The sequence below is a fragment of the Apodemus sylvaticus genome, chromosome 7 (genome assembly GCF_947179515.1).
Source record: "Apodemus sylvaticus chromosome 7, mApoSyl1.1, whole genome shotgun sequence".
Lineage (NCBI taxonomy): Eukaryota > Metazoa > Chordata > Mammalia > Rodentia > Muridae > Apodemus > Apodemus sylvaticus.
In genome coordinates, this window is record NC_067478.1 from 2,017,955 (window position 1) to 2,043,991 (window position 26,037).

Below are 26,037 nucleotides of genomic sequence, written 5' to 3' on the forward strand. Positions count from 1 at the left end.
TTAGTTTTCTGTAGACTTCCTGAGATTTTCCAGGTAATTAACCATGTCAGTTATAAGTAGAGACAGTTTTATTTCTCCCTTCCCACTGTGCATGCTTTGGGGCACTGTGAGGAATAGCAATGAGACATCCAGCCTTGTTTCAGGAGACAGGAGAAAAGCATGCAGCCGTCACAGTAAAGGGTCACAGGTGCAGCCTCTGGATGAGATTGCTCCGGGCTCTTCCCAGCTTTCTGAGAGCATGCAAAGGCCAGTACTTGGATGCAGAGTGGAGCACAGACTTAGGAAGAATTAATCCTACCATGTGTCTATTAATATGCATGAGTATACGTTCATGATTTAGGATGATCAGCACTAAATGCAGAGCCATGAGTATGAGATACCACAGAGTACACATATGTAAATATTTTTACATATTTGTAAAATGTGTACATATCCAATTCAGAGAACATATACAATTATTAAGCTATATGCTTCATCTGAAGCCAAACTTACATTATATTAACGTGAGGCCATGTTTAAAATAACTTAGATTTCATTTCTATTTATTCCATAACTGATCATAATAAATTAATGCTGACATTGTCTATTTCATCTTTGAAATACTTGTCTATAAATTAGGAAGCATCTAATATAGTTTTTAGGTTAAAAAAAAAAGTAATATCCCAGGAAGACTCCAAATCTTGAGAGATTTTAAAGTCTCAATGACAAATCTAATATTAACTTGAAACTTTAAAATCTCAGAGAAGTCGAGAAGTACTAAGCAATGTCAGGGTTCTGCACTGTAGAAGAGCCAGAAGCCTGAGGGCCAGCAGTTTCATAGCTTAGAGTTTCTACAAGGAAGAAAACTGAGTTAAGTGCTTTCCTAGAACTGTTTTGGGAAGCAAACAAACAACAACAACAACAACAACAACAAACCTAGAAATCGCCATGAAGCCCCAGTATACCTCTACCTGTTCTTCTACAGGCAACCCCACTATCCACTGCCATACTGCAATCTCTCCACAGTACTCCCAAGGCTGCTACCAGAGATTCCAGAGTTTTTATGCAGACCATCATTTCCTCTCCCTTCCAACAAGAAGTCAGCTTGACAGAGCTGTCTGAAGCCCACTGAAGAGAGTGGGGCAACAGCCTCCAGAACATGACCTAGTCGGTCCCCATGCTGCCATTCCACACCCCCTCCACTTTCCTAGACTTGGCAGGAAAGGGCTACAGAGGATGAAGGAAGGACGACTCCCAAGCCCAGCTCCAGGACCTTCCATGATGCTTCCTTCTAGACTGGACACAGGAAGTAACTGACCTAAGGATGGTACTCTGATTTTCTACCTCCTAGCTGTACCCAGGTTTTGCAGACCAGCTCTAGGCAGGAAATATGGACCATTAGGTTTGGAAAAGAAGATGGCATCTAGAGGAGCTAGTGAACTTGTCATACAGTAAGTCTAGAAGCCAGTACGGTCCACTTAGGTGCACAACCTGCTTTTGTCTATCCACTAGGAGGCAGCAACACCTGGACAATATACGCAGGGCAAGCTAATGGAAAATCTCATAGACACAAGATGAACAACCAACCAGTGTCTCCTAGCACTCAGGAAAAGTGAATGTGAGCAGAAGCAAGGCCACAAAGCAGAAAAAAATAAACACCCAGAACAAACTCACCAATGAAGTACTTACAGACAAGCAAAACCAGCACAGCTCGGTAACACAGAACCAGTGACAAAACAAAACCAGCCTCACACCAGACACCGGCTGGCCACTTTAGAATCAAAAGGAGGGCAGAAAACATCTAAAATTAATAGAATGTGTCTCTATATCCAACCAAAGAATCATTGTGAGTACATTTTTATATAGACAAAGACATAGAGTACCATTCACAAATCCTCCATTAAAGGATTATTTAAAAAAAAAAAAAATCCAAGTGAAGGACAAGGAAGTGAAAATAAAGTAAAATTTGTAAAATTTGTAAAATAAAGTAAAAGATACCCTTACACATATGGAATCCTCTCAAAATTCCACTACTAAAGTTTCTTAACTGCAGAGGAAATATAATAAAAATGTTGAAAGTAAAAGCCAACGAAAAGAAAACAAACTGGACATCTTACAAACAACTTGGAAAAGAAAAACCTCGAAAATCTAACAAAATAGGGGAAGATGACACATAAGAGAACAAATTAAAAGATGAAATGGGACTGGAGTGACTGCTCAGTGGTTAGAGCACTGGCTGCTCTTCCAGAGGACCTGCACTAACGTGGCAGCTCAAAACCGCCTGTAACTCCACTTCCAGGGAATCAGACATACATGCAAGCAAAATATCAATGCACATAAAATAAAAATGCAACTTTAAAAATCAAGTAAATTCAAATATTTCAGCAATAATACAGATTAAATTCAGCTTCTTAAAATGGTCTCAAAGTATGGATGCAAAACTAAAGGCTATATATTACAAAAAACAAACAAACAAACAAACAAAAAACCCTTAACAGAGATAACCAAAGTGCAGATGAATCAGCAGAACTGAAGTGTAGTTAAATAACCATACCAATGAGCTGCTTTTCTATTAGCAAAGGTGTTGCTCACCATGGAAAATAAATTTATAAATCCTATTTTACACAACTTAAAAACAGCATATACAAAACAAGAGCTGAGTATAACAGAATCAGACAGAGTGGAAGACTACGACCATTCTTCTGGGGAAGAGACTGATATTACAGGAATACACAATGACCATCCTCCCGTGTAAAACTCTTCATGTACCTAAAACGTAAACACTTTAATCATATAGGGAACATACAAGTCACCACTGTAAATATTACTATGTTCAAACCACTGAGAAAAAAATATAAAAATATTTCCTAAGGTAAAGCCCAACTTGGTATGTCATTAATATCAATGAACTACAAAATAATGAGTATTAAAAACCATTAGGTTAAAAGGCAAATTTTATGCCCTTTGAATGAAAAGAACTCATTCTAAATCACTTTTAATTGCAACAGAAAACCAAACAGCAAAGGTGAACAGAGACAAGAGCAAGGACTACACAGTGAGACTGACCCTGGGGACAGCAGGGTGTGGGCTGGACGTCATGTTAGACATGAAGCATGAGAGGTCTCCAAGAACTCATACATGAAGAGAGGAAACTCAAAGGCCTAGAAATATCATGGAGAGAAAGAAGTCTCATTGAAAACAAAGGTGTAGTCAATAAGTGAAACCAAAATTTGATTCCATGAAGAATAAAGAATATAATGACAGCAGAACTGAGCCTTAAGGCAAGAGGAGCAACGTATCATAAAGAACACCAACAGTCTGCCTATCACTGTCCTGTCAGAACATCACGAACATTGGCAGAATGGTGTATTAACAGAAAGAAGACTGTTGGTTCTTCTGTGGAACCAATTTTGTATTTCTCCACATCACATCACAAATGGTCAGTTATAATCAAATCAAATAACAAAGAAAAAGAAATAACCTATAATAACTAAAACCACTGCACACTTCACCAACTCGTCCTATCTGCTGCTTGGTAACATTTTCCAAACACTTTTGTTCTTTTTAACTCTTTTAAGCTTTATTATGCAATATTTAGGATAGATGTAAAAAGGAGGTGGAGGAAGGGAAGGAGAAAGAGGAGAGGAAGAGGGGGAGGGGAGGAGAGCATGCCAATGAACAGGAACACAACCTCCTGGGAATAGTCTTCTCATGTTCATTCTATAGCTATTTATCACCCACCGACACACACCAATGTGCTTTAAACATACATAAAATTTATATAGAATGTGCTCTCTACCAATTTGCTTTCTGTCCTTACACATACTTGAAGAAATCCATCAGGATGACATCATTTTTACAACCTACAAAATTAAGTAGGAATATTGAACAATTTATTCAACAGTGACATAACACTTCTTTAGTGGGCTGGAGCATCCACAAGGCTCTATGCTACACACACACACACACACACACACACACACACAGAGAGAGAGAGAGAGAGAGAGAGAGAGAGAGAGAGAGAGAGAGAATTACTTGGTCACATGATGTGTACATCTTTCTTTACCAGGGTATTGCCAAACTGTCTTCTAAATTACACAATTGTTCCTGATTTTCACAACATTTAGTTTGGACTCACTTCGTGTGTGGAAAGCAGAGGTGTCTTACTACAGCTCTCTTCTGCCTCTCTCTGTCTTACATATTTACATCCATGCCTGTTCTGTCACCTGGCTTAATTTTTGATTTAAATGGCTTCATTCACCAAAATCTCTGGCTCAAATACCCTAACAAAAGACTGAGTGAATCAGGTGGTCTTTGAAGGCAGAGGCCACCCACAATCCCTTTTTTTCCAGAACCCAACAGTTTAACAATCTCTGTCTCGACCATGTTTTATATGACATCTTCAATCTAACATGTCAGCATGTTGTTTCCTTATTTCCTGTGGCCTGCAGCACACACAGCAACACTCTTGTTTATGGAGTCAGATGTCCCATTCATGTAACTTCAGAATACGTTTCTCTGAGATTAAATAAAATCTAAAGCTGATGGTACCTTCAGTTCAACAAATCCTTTCAAGTCAAAACAATTTCTTGTATAACCTTCACAACTGATATGGTTCAAGGGGACAAAGCTAATCTAACCTGAAAAACAGCAAGTCCTTCCACTACAGACAGGTAATCTAGATAACAGTACGGAGGATGCCGGGAGAGAAGGCAAGGGCAGTTGGGAATGCTAAGGGCCCCATCTCAACAACCCCACATACATAGGCATGTAGCACAGCAGTTTCCTATTCTGCCCTTTGTTCCCACAGTGATGGGGCAAAGTCCCCATCTGTACAATGAAAAAGCAAACAAAATACCACAGGAAAGCTGTCCATCTTACAGATAAAGAAATAGCAGAGTAGTCACTTATTCAAGGTCACAGTTAACATGAGTTCAATTTCTAATTTTTCTCACAGTGGGTAATAGTCATGTTACCACTCCAATGTGGTGTGACAAGATTGTTAAAGGACATTTGCAGGAAGGGACAGCCAAGATTACGGCCAGAAAACAATCTAAGAAGATGGGAAGGAAGTAAACTCAGACTTTAAGAAAAAAAGCTACAGGGAGTACCCTGAAAGGTTCCCTTCAACAATACTCTAACTTACCTTTGTTTTACAAATACCCTTAGACATTCTCCCTTGTAAGTTTGAAATAATCTGTCTGCCAGCTTAGGAACACACAGTATTCATGAAACCAAATTTCTTAAGTAACATACGTAATAAAACTTCTCTTTGAAATTTTAAACCAACATAACCAACTATTGGCAGTGGCAGAGTTTGGTAGGGTCCAGGAGGTTACCTACCTACTGCAGGGGCATCGTACTCATCACCAAGCAGGATCTCTGGGGCAGAGTATGCAAGAGAGCCACAGCTGGTAGTGAGCTTCTTTCCAGGCTGAAATTTGTTGCTGAAGCCAAAGTCTGTCAACTTCACAAGACCTTGTTTTTCAAAAAAGACAACATTCTCTGGTTTCAAGTCCCTGTGGACCACGTGCAGCTTGTGGCAGTAAGAGATGGCGTGCACCAGCTGAGCAAAGTACTTCTTGGCCAGGTCTTCATTGAGGCCCTCCTCGTGCTTCATTATGTAATCGAACATGTCTCCTCCATCTCCAAGTTCTAGAATGAGATAGAGTTTGGTCTGGGTGTCTATGACTTCATAGAGACGCACAATGTTGGGGTGCTGCACTAGTTTCATGCACCTCACTTCCTGGAAGAGATGACCAGTGGCTAGCGTGTCCAGCTTTGTCTTGTCAATGACTTTCACTGCCACCTTCTCACCTGTAAAGACATGCCTGGCAAGTTTGACCACTGCAAAATGACCTCGACCCAAGGTTTTATCCAGATCATATAATCCAGCAATTTTTCCATCATATCCTCGCTTGAACCCTGCCATGCTGGTTCAATGAAGGGAAATATACTTAAAGTGCTTGAAGTGGGTCTTCTCATATGAGCATATCTGCTGTAAATGAGGCCTTCATTGTCAACATCATAATGGATACCTGTAAAACAAGAGAGACAATCAACTTGTGGATTTTCTATTTATTTAATATTTTATTTTGAGAGCTTTAAGCCAATTGAGATATAAAATGAGTCAGGGTCATTACTATAAATCCCTTTATATACTTGAGTTTACAATTCAAAATAAAAGTTGAGAAGTTCCATAGTCCACAAACAGTAGCAGCTGTCCCTGATGCTTGAGTCACAGGTTGCGGTGAGGCACCCAATGTGGGTACTGGGACCATCTCTAGGTCTACACAAGAACAGCAACTGGTCTTAGTAGCTGAGTTCTCTTCAACATGTTCTGAGCATATTTTGTCGTGACAAAATGTCTGGCGTGGACAATTCAGAGTTCCCTTAGTAGGAACTCTTGGGGCACAGCTGCCATGACAGAACAGACCCTCTAATTCACATCTGAGTGAAAACAATGTGACATGGGATGATGCCAAAGCAGGAAATACTTCATATATAAACACCAAATTGTACTAATCTTGCCTTACCTCCCAGAGCATCCACAATCTATGAACGGTCTATTCAGCAGTGAAAGCAGTAGTGGATTGAGATGATGTAGTCAAGGCCTTTACAACTCAGTTACTTCTAGAAATACCTGTGCTTTACAAATGCAGATGCTTTTCTTTCTTTCTTTTTCTTTCTTTCTTTCTTTCTTTCTTTCTTTCTTTCTTTCTTTCTTTCTTTCTTTCTTCCTTCCTTCCTTCCTTCCTTCCTTCCTTCCTTCCTTCCTTCCTTCCTTCCTTCTTTCTTTCTTTCTTTTAAAAAGTAGCAGCTCACTGGAAGTAATTTGGGGGGGTGGATATCAGGAATAAGTAACTGGTAAGTTTCATAAGCTATGTTTAAATCAGACTCTAAAACTATGGTGAGAGACCCCCAGCAATGGGCAGATGCCCTTGTTCGTGGTTCTTACATCAGTCAGGGGCCAAGCAGATGGTGGCCCTTTGCTTCATCCTAGCTTGATGAGTGATTTGGTGACCAAAGCTGTTTTAGACCTAGGACATATAAAATCAAATCTAACCCAGGCGGTACAACACAGGAGGAAGACAGAGACCCAAGGAAGACCACAGTGCTCTTCAGCCCACGGCACAAGTGAACCACAGACACTCCTTGTCTCCAAGCCACTCAGCACAATGGAGGATGTTGCCTAGGGGCCTGCAGTGGGAGCTACCACAACGTGAAAGTGTGTGGTGGGCAGATGGGAGAGAAAGAGAAGTGGAGTAGCTTGAGCATTATGAAGAAAGATGGAACTGGAGACTTGAGGGTGGAGAGGAGGAGCAGTCTATATGAGTGGCCAGCCCCACCTGGGGCCATGGTTAGGTCCCAGCCCGAGCTGCCACTTAGGGTCATGCCTAAGTCTGTGACTACGCAGCAACAGGGGTCGAAGTTGATGTCCATAACTCATATTACTACTAAAGTACATGTCCCCAACTTGGGACAGCCTCAGAGGACCATGAGGATGTCCATGGGCTGTGCATAGCTGGCCTCCCCTCATTAGATACAGTGAGCTCTGGAGAGCTGGTCCCATCTCTCGTCTCTTGACAGCTGAACTTGGGAGAGCAGACCCTGTGCCTTGCCCAGGCAGCACAATCGAACTGGTCCTGGCAGCAGGAATGTGAGCTAGCCAGCCATAATGGCCTGGGTGGGAGTGCCGACCCTGGCACTCATTTGCTGGGGGTGGCACGGGTGCATAGGTGACACCCTGCCCCTTTGCCAGTTGGGAAAGCTGCCCACAAGGTCATGAGCTCAGGAGAGCTATCCCTGCCCCTCAACAGCTGCAGGATTCAAGATAGCACAGTAGGGCTGTCCCTGGTAGAAAGGATGTGGGTGAGCCAGCCTGGTGGGTGAGTGCAGGAGAGCTGGCCCACCACTAATCTGGTGTGAGATGATATGGGTATGGGGCTGATACCCTTCCCTTTTCTCTCCTTGTCACCAGCAGTATCTGGGAGAGCTGATCCCAGGACCGTGAGAGTGGCAGAGCTAGCCCGGCCCCCTTAATGGTTGCAGCACTTGGGAGAGTGGGCCCCAAATCTTTGACTGGCAGCACAGTGGAGCTGCCCCAAGGGCATGAGAGCAGGAGAGCTGACTTTCCCTCCTGCCAATGGTGGCATTGGGCAGCCTAGCTGAAGCACTGTTTATTGCCTTGGTGGTGCGGATAAGGAAGAGCCAACAAGCTCAGTCATCACCAGGGCCCAGGGCCCTAAATCCAAAATCTTATCATCTGCAAACTATTGGGACATGTGAAAGGACCAGCCAGTTTTGCTGATTCAAATCTACAAGATCTCCCTGACACAGGGCAATAACAAGATAACCAGGAGAATCCAGATGAAGATCCAATATTGATGGTGTCATAGAAGCCAGAAATCTCAAACCAGACCAATGACTCATTCATTGCAAGGAACACTTGCAAGTGAAGATATGTGGACAGAGGGAGATACTGTAGGACACAGTGTGGCATACTACAGCTTCCAAGATGAGATGTGTTCTATGCTTTGTTGCTGTTGGTTTGTTTGTGTGTTTTATTTTGGGGGTCAGGCTGTAAGGCTGAAGGGGTAGACATGAGAGGATGGGGAGATGAGCAGGACTGGGGTGCATAATGTAGAACTCACAAAGATCAATAAAAAGTTTAAAAAATATATAGTGAGAGTTCACAACAAAGGGAAAATGGAGAATCAGCACATCGGCAGAAACCCAGTGTCCACTGGCTAACTCACCCAGAAATACCGTGGCTGCTCACTGTCCCAGAGGATACTAGCATTCACTCTTACAGACCAGCTAAGTCTCAGATTTCTTGGTTTTAGAAACCAAATTTTATACCATACTTAAAAATTTCAACCTTTATAATATAAACTTCTGACAAATATGTTCTTATAAATATTGAGTCCGAAAAAAACAAATATATAAAATTATACAAGTTAAAATAGCACTTTAAATCTCACAAACTGAACAAACACTTTAGAAATGAGCACCAGAACCCTATGACAAGTATCTAAGCTCCCAGACAAGCTGTCACAGATGCACATATGCATGCACACTTCTTTGGTGAAGCCTTCTCTCATGGTTCCAGCTGTGTGCTTAAAAGCAGACACATTACCTGTGCTGTTTAATGATGGAGGTATACATAACTGCCAACTAAAACTGAAGCACACTAGGGTAGTGTTGCAGTAAAGCATTAGTGTGTTATTTCAAAGATCAGAAGAAAAGTCCAAACTTACTGAAATCTTACCACAGGCACTTGTGGAGGTGGGACTGTATTGTGTCACAGGCTCCTGGGGTCAGATTGTCTTATCTTAAAGTCAAGGAAACTGCATACATGTGACTGGTATTAAAGCTAAAATTCAATATAAATCAGACTTCAGACCCCATACTAGGGATCAAGCCCAAGTCTTGCATTAGGTAAACTCTACCACTGAGCTACATCCTCAGTCTCCAAAGCCTACTCTTGAAGATCTAACCACTCCAGCAACATCACATTTGATATTTAATATAGTCAAAATGCGGTTATAAAAGTGATGTGTTATCCTACTAACATTGCTTAAAAAATTACTGAACTCACTTACTTAGGGCCACCTCAAAAACGGACAGACAATAAACTTAAATAGGCCAACAATAGCACTTTCCAACTAGCATGTTCCATACTTTAGAAGCCACTGTAATTACACTCAGCACTGACTTCTGAATGCGCACTGGACATGTCCCAGTTGTCACAGCTACTCACCACATTCTGAGGCAAAGAGATATGAAATAAGTTTGTCTAGACTGCAGGCAATCTAGGTGGAGTCGGCCCCACAGCATATGACAGCTGTCAGTGCTTTCAAACCTGTTCTGCTGTTTCTCTACAAATTGACTAGAACCAAAACTAAGTGAGTCCATTTTTACTAATATGTTTAATAAACCATATAGGAGGCTGAGAAATGGCTCAGCAGTTAAGAGTGTTAACTGCTCTTGCAGAGGACCTGGGTTCAGTTCCCAAAACCAACGTTAACTCCAGTCCCAGGGTATCTGACATCCCTTCTGGGCACCTGTACTCAGGAGCACAAACACAGATATACAGACACAGATACAGACACGCAACAAAATATTTTTATTAATATATTCCATGTATAAGAGTGCTTTATTTGCACATTCACCTTCATGCCAGAAGGAGGCAGTGGATCCCATTAGAAATGGCTATGAGCCACCATGTGGATGCTGGGAACTGAACTCAGAAATCTTTGGAAGAGAAGTCGGTGCTCTTAACTGCTGAGCCATTCCTACAACCCCATATTTTTTTTCAAAAAAATAGACTAGTGTATAATAAAAGTGTTAGAAAGAACCAACTTCTGCAGTGTATATTATCCTGGTTCATCTGAACTAATAATTGACCAGTATAAGCAGGGAAATTTAAATTGAAAAATGTTTCTGTGTTTGGACAATAGTTCCCCTAAAGAAACTTTAATTCATATATATTAGGCCAGAGACTCTGTCTAACCTCAATCCTCAATTAACTCCATGTGTTCAGCTCCTCTTACCTGTCTAAGTGTATGCTGCATATTTCTGCAAATTCAACTTTCACCTTCAAACCAGATTTCTTGGGACTGCCTATGCCATTTTCTCATCTTTATTCTTTTCCTCTGTATTTGTTTAGATGCATTCTGGAAAGTGGCAAATAGATCAAATTAAATAAATCAATCTAGGGATTGTTAAAGTTAAGCCTGGGGCTAAGAAAATGGCTCAGTGGGTAAAACGTGCACACAAGCAGAAGGGCCTGAGAGCAACCCCAGGCCCCGATCTACAGCCTCAGGTGCAAAAGCCGGGGAGTGTCGGGGTGGGGAGCACAATGGCAGGTGGACCCCTGAGCTCATGCTCACGGGCTAGCCTAGTCAGATCAGTGAGCTTCAGTTCAGTGAGGTGGAGAGAGCCAGTGAGATAGCTTAGGGTAAAGGTCATCACTTGACAATCTGAGTTCTATCTTTAGAGCCCAGAAATTGTCTGCTGACCTTCACAAGAGACAGCTGGGGAATGTGTGTGCACAAAGTAAATAAATGAGTGTTTAAATTGGGGATGGGATCAGCTGGATAATGATCAAGGAAGACATTGATGATAACCTTTGGCCTCCACATATTTATGCAGCATGCATGTACACATATATACACAGCATATAAGTGTTGCTCCATCTCTGAGGATCTCAGGGGCTCTGTCCTGCCCGTATGTGCTAATGCTGAAAGGTGGCTGGGAGATGTGCAGGTAAGTCTGTACTGGCTTGAGGACATACCTTGCAAATTGCATGCCAAATCACTGTTACCAATATTTGTTGTTTCTCCTGAAGGAAAATACAGAAAATTATTTCAGTGTATTCTGTTCGTTTCAATTTTGCTTAAAGTAAAACTATATATTCTAGAAGACAAACCTGCAAACTGCAAATCTGTCACTAAGTCCCAGCCTGAGCCCCTGAGCCCCAGCCCCCGAGCCCCAGCCCCCCAGCCCCAGCCCAAATCACAGCTTTAAAAAAATAGTAGCAAAGAGCCCCAAACAGTTGCCATTTTCTAAAGACCACTTAGGTAACAGGCCTGAACCTGCATCTGCTGAATCCTAACTGTGCATCAGCAAAGGATGAATCCTGAAGCTCAACATGTCTGATTTAGCTCTGACTAGATCCTGCTCAGCCGGCCTGGGAGACCAGCCCACTTCCAGAAGCCCCCGGACAAGCTCACCGAGCTCCCACTATAACAGCAGAGGAGAGGAACCCACATAAGACTCCTAAGCAAGGCATAAAGGAATTGTGGTGCCAACAACAGGCAGCACACGAAACACCTTCAGATCTGCCAGCAGAGAGTAAACAAAACTGTCACTCTGAGCAAAGCAGCTGCACCGTTTCCCATCCCGAGCACAGTAAGGGATCCTTTCCGAGGGGGCTTATGAGCTTTCCGCCAACCTGAACACAACACAAACGAGCAAAAGGCTTGAGAGAGTATGGGAGGTCAAAGCAACTCACACCCTCACTAAAGGCACAGAGTGTCTGGGCAGTCAGTGAGCCCAAGTTCAGGTGTGCTTGAGAGAAAGTACAAGATGTGGGAGAGCAGACACAAGAGATGACGTCTGGATAGAGAGGCAAATCTGCTGGAGTGAGAGCCAAGAGGACCCCACAGCCATGCGCACAATCTCCCACTTACTGACGGGTAAACTGCAGCTTACCTGCCTGCCTGCCTGTCCCTTCAGCCCCAAGTGGGCCTTAGCAGCTCTTCCCACTAGCCCTGCCTGCTGCTCTCTCCAGCAGCTATTCCTGCAATTTCTGTATCAAGACAGCATGGTGGTCAGTAGTTAAGCACTGGTTCTGAAAGCTATCCTATATGAGCCCAGACCACCAATCACAGGCCATGGGTCCTCAGCAAGGTACCTGACCTTACTGTATAGTCATGTTCCCTCACTAGAAATGTTAGTAGCAAGAACACAGCCCTGCCTGTAAGCCTAGCACTCAAAAGGCAGACTAAGAAGGATCAAGAAGAAGCCAGCCTGGTTTATATAAAATACCACCATATTTCATCCCCAAACCAAACTAAATCAAACACACAAACTTGAAAGGCTGTGAAGGGGGCTGGAGAGGGCTCAGCAGTACAGCACTCTTACTGCTCTTACAGAGAACCTAAGCTCAGTCCCCAACATGTCACATCAGATGGACCACAAACACCTAGAACTCAGAGACCCTCTGAAACTCCAGCTCTCTGTGACATCTGCACTCACCAAGTGAAGTGCACACACATGTGCAGTGCACATACATGCATGTGCATACTCAATTAAAGGCGATAAAAACAAATCCTTTTTGTAGGTTAATGGCAGTAGAGCTCAAATAAGCTACAGACTACAATATTTAGTAAACTGTTGGGTGATCAGAAAACACACCACTTACCACCTCATTTGTGCGGCGGCATTCCTGGTGTTCTCTTCTGGCTGCTTGTCTACAGCAAGAGAAGAGCTCACTGAACTAGGTTCCTGCTTCCCTAACACATCAAACTAATAGCTAGCAGGAAGAGAGATCTTGGGATACAGAAAACAGTATCGCTTAACATTAAAATCTGATTTTCTTTTTTGTTTTCTTTTTGGTTTTTTGTTTTGTTTTTTTTTTTGTTTTGTTTTGTTTTTTGAGATAGGGTCTCGATATGTAATCCTGCTCTGTAGATGAGGCTGGCCTGCCCTGAGTACTGGGATTAAACGCTTGTGCCACCACTCCCTGGCTAAAATCTGATTTTCAATAAAATGCCTTTTTAAGAAATCCAAGTACTTGCTTCCCCTGCTGCAATGTCTGACTTAGTATCACTATGTAGCCCAAGCTGGCCTCCACTCAAGGTCTTCCCACCCCAGTCTCCCACAGGACAAGATTACAAGACTACATCATCACGCCATCTTAAGTAATATATACTCATAGCAAATCTGAACATACAGAATGGAAAACTTTAACCTCAAGAGTAAAAGGGTGACCACAGAGCTAGCAAGAACATCCGCACTCTTAGCTACGGGGGTCTCAAATTTATCCAGCTCTGCTCACCACTCAATCCCTGGTCTGTGGTACCCGCCTTTGTCCTGGTATTGGGATTTCAACTATGAAAAGAAAGTTTAGTTTCAGAAAAAGTTTAAGTAGAATATATTGGCAAAAAGAGTGGGGATATAATAAGAAAATATTCTCTGTACCTCCTCTCTGGTAATAAACCAGACAGAGAGCTTTGCAGCTGTTCTCTAGGGACACAGCCAGGTACAGATTGTAAAACAAACTGGCAGAAATACACAACAAATTAAATAAACTAATAATTTACTTCATCAAGTTTAGAAATGCAAAACTGCACTAGTAAACAGTCACCTGCAATCTTGGAGGTGGTCCCAAACCTGACACTCACTCTTACAGAGCAGGTAACTTAAGTACAATGACTACTTTTTCTTGCCTTTGTAGAATAAACATTTTTCTCATGCTAAGCTCTTTAAAAATCAGTATTTTAAACACCTGCATAACTGAGCTGACATCTTTCTGAACACTGACCAGCCACTTTAAAGCAGCCCTCTTGCGTGGCGCAAGCTCACCATTTAAACACCTAGGCCAGACTTAAACAGGTTAAGTGAGCCAACAGGGTTCGGCATATGGAAACTGCAGTCTGAGAAACAAGCAGGGGTAGGTGCTGTAAGGATATACTGACATTCTCCCAGTCCAAGCAAGCAGAAGCAACTAAGCATGGCAGTGTGGCTGAAGAAGAGGAAGGAAGTGTGGGCGGCCCTACACACTTTGCAAGCTGCTGCAACAGTTGTAGAAGCAGCCTCTGCTACCCTACTGTGGGTCTGGAAGCCACCATTACTCCTGTTAAAACTCACTTTGAACTTTTTGGTCACATCACCACTGCTGCAGTGGAGTCCATTTGTCAACATGTATCCTGCAACTCTTCTCCCCCAGGAGAAGTGATCAAAGATATCACTGTACACAACTCTGAACAAACGCACAGCTTGTTAAATCAAACAAAACAGGCTGTGTGTAAAAATCAAGCTACCCCTAAGCCTCTCAACATTTTGTTTAGAAAATAACATCCCCCCCCCAATGAGTCAATCAATATTCCAATACACAAAATCTCTGAAAAGTACTAACTACAGAAAACTCCAAACAAACAAACCAAGCCAGTAGTTCTTCACAAACACAGACAACCCAAGTGTCTGTTTGGGAAGCTGAACTAACACTGAATTTAACCTTCTCCATAGAAACTAGCTGGTATTTTTTTTTTTACAAGTATCAAAAAAATGAAAATTATAATCCTTAATCATAGGAACAACCAGACAGAAAGCCACACCTATAAAGAGACAACTGAAGTCAGTGATGCAGCCAACACTCAGTGACTATTACTAACAAAAGTGACACAGGGACCCAGAAAACCCTGATGAGATCCTCCAGGAATATCAGGAACCTGAGGTCAGGTATAGTGAGCACAGTCCTATTATGTATTTAGTCTTCTCTTTATCCAAAAGAAGCAATACTCCAGTTTTCTAAGAGTGTGTCTCTTCCTTCTGGGAGTTACAATGTAAATCAAAGACCAACATCCACAACAGGTCAACAGGCCCTAAGTTACAGAAGAATTAGAGTTTTGTACTGGAGGGGGGTGTGTGCTAAAAACTACTATGGGTTTATAACTCTATCAGTCTGCATTCATCGGACAGACTCAATGCGGCATTAAAATTACGAGGTAAGTCAATAACTTCTATCAGAAATGTCCTAACAGGCAAAGTTACACCCCCAAATCTAAGGACTTTACAAAGGAAGGTAATGTCTATTAAGTATGTCCTAAGTTTTGTTTTAATTAAAATATAATTATATGATTTCCCCTTTCCTTTTCCTCCCCACCACCTTTCCCATGACTCCCTTTACTCCCTTTCAAATTAACTGCTCTTTTTCTCTGTTACACACACACACACACACACACACACACACACACACAAACACAACATGCCAGGTTCACTAAGTGTTACTTGTATGTATAGGATTTCAGGGCTGACCACTTGGTACTGGACAACCAATTAGGAGGTCTCATCCCTGAGCAGATGAATTCTGCTGGTCACTCTCTCAGCCTTCCTTATTTGACTGTAGTTCTCTTCCTAGGAGATTTCAGAGACCATTATAGAAAGCCCCAAACGGTCAAATTGTAGAGAACAACCTGGTCTTGGAGTACCCAAGCTCACTGGATGTATCTCCAACCTAACTCAACACAACAACTCAACTGCAACACAACACACTAAAGGCTCAGGGACTGTCAGGGAAGAGAGAGCAGAAGGGCTATTAATGCTAGGAAATCTACTCTGAGACTACACCTCCTAGAAATAACAGGTAAGCTCTGCTCATAACACCTCAACAATATGGCTGCCTAAACAAGACCTGAACCAGGATGACACCAGCAGACTTGTTATGTTCTAATTCTCTTGCAAGTAGGCAACATCAATGGACTCTAAATCCTTAACAAGACAGCAATACCAGTTCAGAGCCTGCTCCAGGCTCTCAAGGCAGTGTTTGTCTGGTCAATGCAGATCAAAACTCAAAGTGCTAGCTAGCTTAAGTAATCTTTCTGTTGTCTAAGCAGATCGAGTTGTAACTGGAACATACAGAGGAGCCAGGCCAGTCCCAAATGATGCTGAGCAGACAAGGCAGGGCAGAGTTGTACCTGTGGAGGGGACCCTGGATATCAAGTCACAAGCAAGCCTTGGAGCCACAGCACAGGTAAATTCAACCACCTCAGCAGAACCTGCTTCTTGGTTAAGCACACCATCACTTCCACCTGAGGGTGAGTGAGCTTACACCAGTGTGGTGACAGGGCTGACGTAAGTACTTACATAACAACACTGACCTAAACAAAAGCTCCTGTGGAAATGACTGTAAAAGAAGAAAGCAGCCAGGCGGTGGTGGCGCACACCTGTGATCCCAGCACTCTGGGAGGCAGAGGCAGGCGGATTTCTGAGTTCCAGGTCATCCTGGTCTACAGAGTGAGTTCCAGGACAGCCAGGGATACACAGAGAAACCCTGTCTCAAAAAAACCAAATCCAAAAAACAAAACAAAACAAAACAAAACAAAACAAACAAACAAACAAAAAAAAAAACCAAAACCCTCCCCAAAAAAAGAAAAAATAAAGAAAAAGAAAAAAAAAGAAAAAGCCAGCCCACTTTTCCCAGGAACACAGAATGTAAAGGGGAAATCATAGAAAATTTAAAACAACATTTTAAAATTTCCTTTCTTTTAAAGCCTATATAAACACTGTTAAATTCATCTTTATTCTCTGTTCCTTCTTCCTCTGATCTGGGATGATGATGGCCATTTAAAAATGGTCATAAGAAGGTTTCTGAAACAGAAAACTCACCACAGACTAAAAGTACTGGCTGATTCTGACTTAAAAGAATCACTAGAATTTTTTTTACAGGGGTGGGGCTGAATGCTAACTTTCTGAATAGCAAAAACGTGGTAAATTAATATCCTTGATTTACAGCCCTACCATAAGCTGGGCATCCCTAGCCTGACCTCGTGTCCCCAAACCTGACCACGGTAGACACTTTCATACCATGAAACAAACCTTCACAAACTTAAAGATTACGCAAAATTATTTTGAGGCTATGTGTCTAAGTTGTACATGGAACATAAATGACTTTCAAGTTTAGAGTTAGATCCCACCCATCCCCCCACATTGCAATACATCTCTATTTAAAATCTTACATTCTAAAAATTTTCAAAAATGCCCAAACTCCAAAACCTAGTTCTGGTCCCAAGCATTTCAGACAAGGAGCATCTAACTTGTTCTAAATGTGTCTAAAATAAAGGTGAGGACAAATATTTTATATTCAATAATGTCCAAGAATATGTAAATATGTCAAAACTCAGAAATAACAGATAAGTCCATTTCACAGAGATGATGAAATAAATCAGTCTACCCAGTATTAACGTTATGCTGTATAACACTAAGTAGAAAAAGTTCAGATACAGCTCCAGCTAGCCCAAGTTAGTGAAATGAAGTGCCTCTCATAGTAACCGCAGCCCATGTAAAGAGCCAGCATGGCCACACACTTGTGTAACCTCAGCATCTGGGAGGCAGAAACAAGGGGGTTAAACCAAGGGGGTTCTGGCCAGCCATCTCACTGGCCTGCACCCAGGGCTGACCTCTACCCTCCACATGCATGCACACACACATACATACATAGATGCCAAATTCATTGACTTAAATCTAACAGCACATGATCCCAATTAAAAAAAAAACTATGTTCTTTGTTTGAATGTATATATTGTAAAAAATCTAAAATGCTAAATCGATAAGAATATATTTTGTGATTTCCTGTCCTTTTGGAATTTGTTAGTGAAACATGTACTGCTTTTATAGCCCAAGAAAGAGATTACTAAAAGATTTATTTTCTATATATAATTATTCATTCAATGTACCTTTGCATTAAGAGATCTATGACATAAGCCACGCTCTTTGAAATACATTGCTGAACGTCTGTTTTTGTGCACTTAAGAAACCAGACCCAAGGTAGCAGGTATGCAGCTTTTTTTGAGCTGGGAGCAAGAACACCAAGTCACTTTTATTAAGCAAAAATTTGTGCCTTCGTGGAGGACACCATCCCTGTCTTTAGAACCTTACAAACCAATAAAGAAAACAGGATCCTCTAGAAAAAGCCCACCAGCAGCTTCCAGATGGATAAGAAGGGGAAACAAAGGACAGGGACAGTCAGACCAAGGCTCCTGCAGAGGTAAACACAGTGGCAGAGAGGTGTTTGCTTGGCTGGCTCAGGAAAGAGAAACACCATTCTGAATCAAGTTATAGCTGTGGAAAAGTGAATTCTGTAAGCTAAGGAGAAGACTGTTGCAGAAGGGTGCTTGATAGCTAGCCATTTAGTTACTAAGTTAGTCAAAGTGGGTGAAGTGCTGAAAATGCCCAGGAAAGCCAACTCATCAGAAAGCTGATCTGTGCCTCAAGGGAAGAAATGGATCTAGAATCCATAAGGAAGCAACTAAGAAATAAGATTATCAGAGATTTCAAACTAGTTCAAAAGTTCATAAACATATTTTGTTGATTTATTAGAGCTCCCATTACCATAGACAGCATTCTATCATTCAGTGAAGACAGAAGTGAATTTTATGGCAAAACCAGTGACTTTTTTATTGTCTTGTTTCAAATTTAAAATGTCTCTTACTGTAATAAACTGCGTATGTGACTTCCAGTTTGTTTGGAGTGGTTTAAAACCATTTGCCAAGGGGCAAAGGAGGTGCATAGTGGACAATGGTATTTGCCACCAAGCCTGACTATCTGTGTTCAATTGCCAGGCACCAGTGATGGAAAGAGAAAACCAACACCTGCATGCTGTGTTCTGGTCTCCACACATGCACACTTTCACTCAATCAACCCACCAATCAATCAATTTAAACAATTAAAAAGAGGACCAGAATTCCTGGGAATCTATGTGATAAGGGTAAGACAGCAGGGTACAGAGGTAAGCGAAGGGCTCCCTCTGCCTCCTTCCTGTGCCTGGGAAGAGCCTCCTGGGGTGGATTCCAGGCTCACTGACCCTACCCAGGACTAGAATATTTTCCTATAATAATGCAGTGCTTCCCTTTCACCCAGGCCTCTCTAATTCCCAGGGAAACCAAAGAACTACAGTGGACCTCTGGGGATTTCTGGTCTTCTCCAGTTCTGACATGCCATGGAAGTGCTGGTCCCAGCAACCCACTGAACAGAGGTCACAATGCCAGCAAAGGCTCACCTGCTAAGCATTACTAACATTTTGTTTGTTTGTTTGTTTGTTTTGAGACAGGGTTTCTCTGTATAGCCCTGGCTGTCCTGCAACTCACTCTATAGACCAAGCTGGCCTCAGAAATCCACCTGCCTCTGCCTCCCAAGTGCTGGGATTAAAGGCGTGCACCACCACTGCCCAGCACAATAATTCTTGAGATGTTGAGAATCTGTGTTTAAGTGAGGACAGGAACTTATGGGCAAACAACTATGCAGAAGACAGGCTAAGGTCATTACTGGTCACCTAAAAATAGAACAACTTGAAAACAACATCCTACAATTGCTTGTACACCATCTGTAGACACCAAGAGTCCTCCCAAACTAAATCAAGAGAGCAAGTCAAGAAAAATACAGACAAGTTCTAGTTACTTAAAATTGTATCATTTTCCAAAGAATAAATTTGATGTACTTTGCAAATCACATTCTTTCCATTTATTTCAAAAAAGTAGTTTCCTTCCTAAGAGGATGGGTAAACATTCATCAAGCAAGGGAATAAATCAGTCCCTGAAGCCAGACTAAAGATAACTGTCATTCAAATTTTTCTCACACTATCATAATTCTTCACGCCAACAGAAAACTGTTTAAACTATAGAAACTTAGGTAAAACACAACACCAACTTTAAGTTCCAGTTCACTATTCAGTGTTGTACATCATCATTAAAGACAACCACAATTCTCTTGCACAATACTGCATCATAATCTATTCATAAACAGGTTAGTACATTGTCCTAGACCCAAAATGAACTTTCATAGACACATCACAGTGAAAATGTTTAAACTCTACTCTCTCCAACCCAGAACCAGAAGTAAATAGTGAACCAAGTTTCAGGGACTCCAACTTTCCCCCAGCTTTGCAACACAGCGAGTGGAAGTCAGCACAAAGGCACATAGAGACGGAGCTAGCTGTGCACTTAAGAAGGTTCCATATTTCAAAGTGTCACTTGGCAACAGTGCTAAGGACTGTAAGGTTAGTTCCGTAATCTACTGTTACACTCCCTAGTAACCATAACAACCTGCCCCAAAATACTACTCCACTGTTTACAACCTCTTGCAGGGACAGATATTAAAAAAAAAAAAAAAAAAAAAAAAAAAAAGAGGCTTTCTTTCCTTTAAATCTGCCTTGGGAGTTCACAGAAGTCATCCTAGAGAAATCTCTGTATGTACTTAAGATACAAATTGAAATCATGTTGTGGTAAAGAGGCTTTCCAAGAAAGATAGCTGAGAGACCTTACTTTGATCGGGCAGTACTACCAGTGGAACACAGATCCAATGGGCCTGTGATGGGGCAGTACTACCAGTGGAACACAGATCCAATGGGCCTGTGATGGGGCAGTACTACCAGTGGAACACAGATCCAATGGGCCTGTGATGGGGCAGTACTACCAGTGGAACACAGATCCAAAGGACCTGGTACCAAATTATCTTTTTCTCAGGTCTGGCTAGCCCTAACTAATGCTTTACCACCCAGCTTAAGGTCACCATCTTGAGTAAACCCGGTGCTCTCTCCACCTCCTGTCACACACCAGCTGCCCATATACATCAGCAGCACAACATCCTGTACCATTATCATCATCACAACTGTGTTACAGATTTGTATGACTATGTAACCACTAATCTGCATTCCCACTGGCTAGGTAAGTTTAGCTGTACAAATCATGTGTGCCTTATTCAATTCTGCAACCCAGGTATAGTATCTGTACATATAGTAACCATTAGGTATAGTATCTACCTAAAACACACTGACACATTTTATTGTATAAACGAGTCTCAGTTAAAGGAACAGCAATCAAATGATGGCTTCAGAAATTAGTCCAGCTGCAAAATGGAGATTTGATTGGAAGGACAAACTCATTTGGGAGTTGGGTAAGGAGGCAACTAGAAACATCTCCAGGTAAATGACTATGGATGACTTAGAACTGAGGGCTGCCAGAATCTGGATGGTGATGGGGGTGGGGTTGTCAAGCAGAGAGACATGTGGAATGAGGAGAGTGAGAGCTGACACAGCAACCTCAGACTGACTGGAAACGGAGGACAACATCTACAGATGCTGCCAGAGTGCTAGATATCCTTCTAGCTCCAAAACCATATGCCTGAAAAACAAGGGAATCCAGCCTACCTGGACTAAAACAGGCGTGTTTTCCATTAATAGGCTTATAAGTCATTTTAAATGATGAAGGCACTTCTTGAGTGCACACAGTATGTCAGGTATGGCTCCCACCTGGGGATATAAGAACCAAAGCAGTCAGCCTTCAAAGAGTTGCCTGAGAAAGTCAACAACTGAGAAAACTTGGCCTACTGGAGCTGCAGTTTGACCAGTTACCACATCAGTCATATGGTTTGCTGGGACGCTGACTTCATGCCCAACAATAAATGGTGTAGGCAAATCTGCAATTGAGCAGTAAACAGAAATGGATAGAGATGGACTCTTAATTTGCACCTGGAGACATCATATCCCAGGAACGGACCACGCCCCGTCACTGAGTTGCCCTGGACTGAGTTGCTATCAGCAGTAGACTGGGGGGTCTCCGCCTAAGAAAGGAAGAGAGACCGGATAAGCATGGAAGAGCCTACTGAGCACAGGCCAAATTCTGGAGGTGCTGAGGGCAATTCCTGGGAGGCTCTTGAAGCGACAAAGGAGAGATGAGTGCTTAGGGAGGACCAAGCAGGAATCTGTAGGCAGGGTCCTCTCCTAACAAAGGCAAGAAATGGTGTCCCAAGGGGTGAAAGACCACAACCCAAAACAGATGTGCAGATGAAGAAATAATTCTGTGAAAATAACAGTTTAGTGGCCCATCCCAGACAGAACACACTTCCAGTGCTTGCTTCAAGGCCACCAGACCTCACGGATTTGACAGCGTGGCTCTTCTCAAACCACAACAAACACATCCCAAAGCTGGCTTCATACCTCCCTCTCTTTACAAGTGCTTTACAGAATGTGCAGTAGTGCTATGTCTACCTCAACTCCCTTCCTCACACTTAGCCTGAGTTCTCTTACCACTGCCTCCTGCTCCCTCAACTCCTGGCCTGGAATCCTGGCCTCTGAGACCAGCCTTCTGGAGAAGCACCCTACTGTTCATTCATTGCCTCCTGCTCTGTGCAGCTTTCTCTATCCCTGCCAAAGGCAATCCTTCTGCTGGTTTACCTTAGTGTTCACAACACCTTCCTTCCAAGAACCTAAGGACACAAACCAGTTTCTGCTTTTTCTCCTACTGCTACCCTTCTACCCTGGGGCCTCCCAAACAGATAAACCTTAGAACACGTGATTAAGGTTAAGTTTATCCTCCCAAATCTATCCAGCCTTTCTACCCCAGAAGACCTAAGATTTTCTGTCTGCACATAATGGGGGGTCCCTGCGTCCTGAACAGCAGGACTTTGTTGTATTTTGAGGAAAAGTCTCACTATGGTTGCACTTGCTTTGAAATCCAGGCCAGTTTCAAACTCACGATCCTCCTTATCTCAGCCTCCCCAAGTGCTGGGAGTGTGTCTGTGTGTGTGATCACACATGCTTCAGGTGTGTGTGTGTGTGTGTGTGTGCTCACGCACGTGTGTTATCACACATGCTTTTATTCTTGAGATGCCGCTCATACTATGTAGCCCAGGCTGGACTTTGATCCTTCCTATCTCTGACACTCAAGTACTGGTATTACTTGGAGCTGAATTAGTTTTCCTACCAAAAAATGTTTTAGATAAAAATTCTATCTTGTGGCTGAGATGCCGTTAAATTAAGCCTTCAGTATTTCTCACCTATGATCCGGGCTGTGTAGAAAAATTCACATACCTTTTTTCATCCTAGGCAGTTTTGAACTAATGCTCAGAAAGGTGCAATAGGAAATAAATTATGTTTTATTTAATACCAGTGCTTAGAATCATAGCTACTCACTATCTCCCCCAAATAGCCTTTTCTATTTAGTTTCACTTTCAACAGGAGACAAGCAACCTCACTTTAGTGTGGACATGTCCAGGAAAAACAACACAAATGTCCTTCAATTTTAACTAAAAGACATTTAAAAGGCTTCCTTTTAGGATTATGTGATTAAGTTATACAATAGTCATATAAAGACCTAATCTGTATGTCTGTCTGTTCTATGAAAGTAAAAATAAAAATTAGTGTAACTTTCCAGTTCTTGGATGTTCTAAACCAGTGGCTCTCAACTGTGAGCTGCGACCCTTTGGGGTCAGATGACCCTTTCACAAGGGTCACCTTAGACCATCAGAAATCACAGATGTTTATATTGTGATTCAAACCAGCAACAAAATTATGCTTATGAAGTAGCAAGGAAAATAGTTTTATGGTTAGGAGTCACCACAACATGAGGAAATGTACTGGTCGAAGCATCAGGAAGGTTGAGAACCAGTGTTTAATCAAATGTGTCATACTTCAATCATTCATTAAAGTTTACTCAGAATACTATAAAATTTACTCATAAGAGCATAAAAGGATAAAAGAAAATTTCTACATAAAGTAAAATAACTGGCTGTGAAAAATTTAAAAGTCAAAAAGTGGCACTGAGAGTTTCTGATCAGAAAGCTTTGAGGATGGCAATGTGAAGTGCCCTCGACTTTTTTTTAACCCAGCTTCAATATGTGACCTTGGGAATGTCATGTAATTTCTTTCATTCCTAGGTCTGTAAAATGGGTCAATTTTACACTGACAGTCAGAAAAATTGCTATGTATTTGGTGTTCTTTGAAAGAAACTTGTCTAATTAGTACATTTAATTACTACACATACAGAATATTATTCTTCAAGAGCCCAATTCCAAGAAGAAATATTTAAGCAGACGTTCAAGACAAATTTCCTGAAGGGAATGGTTTTATAAATCTGGAAAACACTGTACAAGATTAGAAATTAACAAATTGATTACATAATCCTTGACAACCTGGGCTTCTGACTACACCGATACGCACTGTGATAAGTTAAGGACCAATTTGGGACAGTGTCCCAATCGCTACAAAGAATCCAAACTGAGTCTTCTGACAGGGACAGGAATCTGTTGGAAACGTATAAGAAAGAGCTGTACACCTGTAGGTCCATCGCTTATTTCACCTTAAACCTGACAAAACGCTTCAAGCATCAAGGTGGTTTCACCCAGGCTCCTAAGACTTGGAGAATACGCTCATTTAAATGGAAGGGAAAGTAAGAGACCTGACAGCCCAGAGGCCCTACATCCTCTGACTTCTACAGTCTTAGGAACCGCGGAGAGAAATTCTCCAATGCGTACATGACCCGAACTCACAGCGATGCTCCTAGGTTGTATGTAGCTGACCCCACCGCTGGACGAAGCCTAAGCATAAAGGGCTGCCACTTTCCCGGCTCCCGAGTCCAAGCAAAAGGCAGCAAGGTGTTTGTTTTTATTGCAAATGGTTCGGAAAGAAATCAACAGGCGATGTCTACTGAAAAGAAAAAAATCCAAGCAGTCCCCGGGGAGCCGCACCGCTGCCCCTTCCGCAGCCCGGCGCCCTTCTCCGCAGACAACCGCGTCCCCGAGCTACCGTGAGGCGGCGGCCGCCCGGCTCTGCAGCGGGACCCGAGGCCCAAGGGGAAACTGAGGCCCGTGGATCTCGCGTCGCTCGGGGCCCGCTGCGGGCGCGGCGCGGGGCCGCATTGACTCCCGCGCTGCCGCACTCCCGCGGCGGCCGCAAGGGCAGGGCCGGGCCCGGCTGCGCGAGGCCCGCAGGCCGGGCGAGCTCGGGGCCCGGGTGGCGCCGCGGGCCGCGTCCTCCGCGCAGGGCACCCCGGGCCGAGCGCGCAACTTACTTTCCGCCTGCGGCGGCGCCCGCCCAGCCCCGCTGAGGCGGCCGCAGAAGAGAAGCGCAAGCCCGGCCCACGCTCCTGCGCGGCGCGCCGCGCTCGCCCTACCTCAGCCGGCAGGCGGGCATCCGTCCGCAGCGGCCGCGGCGTCGACAACTCCCTCCCGGCCGCCGGAACCCCGCACCCAGGGCTAATCATAATACCGAGCGGGCGGCCGGGGGGTGCGGCCGCGCGGCGCATGCGCGGGCCCTGCGTCATCGTGACGAAAGCGATGGGGTGGGGTCTCATGTGAGGGCGGGGCCTTGGGTCTGGCAGTGCTGGGTTGACCCGGCACACCTGCGGGCCAGCTCAGGACTGCTGGAGGGCGTCCTGGCCCTGGCCTGAGCACTTCCTATTCGTGGGCGCGCATGGAGAACTGGAGAATACAGATTATACAGAAGGAAACGCTAGGACGATGGACAGCGAGAGCAGGCCACAGCAGCTACAGCTACAGATTTCAGGGGATCTCTGAGGACAGGCACTGCATCTTTGGGCTGAGGGCAAGGAGCACATGCTTTTTCCATCAAGGTTCACCCTCTCTCCTGTCTAGCTCTAAGCAATGAAGACAGCAAAATGAATATACATATGCACTTGCATGCATATATACATATATATCACATATGCACAAGCATGCATACACATATGCACAGATATATACATACACATTTCTTTACTGTTTCTTCTCTCTGGGAATCCATTTGAAGAATTCTGTTGATTTTGTTACCACTAAAACAGAAAGAAGCAAAGCCTAACAACTGAATGCAGGCTGGCCTCCAGAGTCAAGAGACACTGGCCAGGCCAGGCAGCCTCTGAGAAACAACTTGGAGAAGTACACCTCAGGCACTAACTTAGCTAGCTGTTCATGGTTCTGCTCCAAGATGACTCAGAAAGGGATGTTAGTGGTGGCAGGACAAGAGGGAGGGGACTCCCAGCTCTAGCTCCTGGAAGGGTAATG

At 43.2% G+C, this 26,037-nt stretch overlaps 1 protein-coding gene across 6 annotated transcripts in view; it reads right to left on the minus strand.

Moving 5' to 3' along the window:
- The window catches only part of Snrk (SNF related kinase), a 55,928-nt gene extending 30,652 nt beyond the window's left edge, over window positions 1-25,276 (minus strand). The window contains exons 1-4 of one of the 6 annotated variants that reach the window (XM_052186907.1): window positions 25,152-25,276; window positions 11,279-11,326; window positions 10,536-10,658; window positions 5,323-6,017 (exon numbers count right to left, since the gene is read on the minus strand). In XM_052186907.1, coding sequence (XP_052042867.1) covers window positions 5,323-5,911 — 589 coding nt within the window. In that variant the 5' untranslated portion in view covers window positions 5,912-6,017; window positions 10,536-10,658; window positions 11,279-11,326; window positions 25,152-25,276. The other 5 variants (XM_052186910.1, XM_052186906.1, XM_052186909.1 and 2 more) reach the window with 5 other exon arrangements.
- Between the last annotated feature and the right edge of the window lie 761 nt (window positions 25,277-26,037).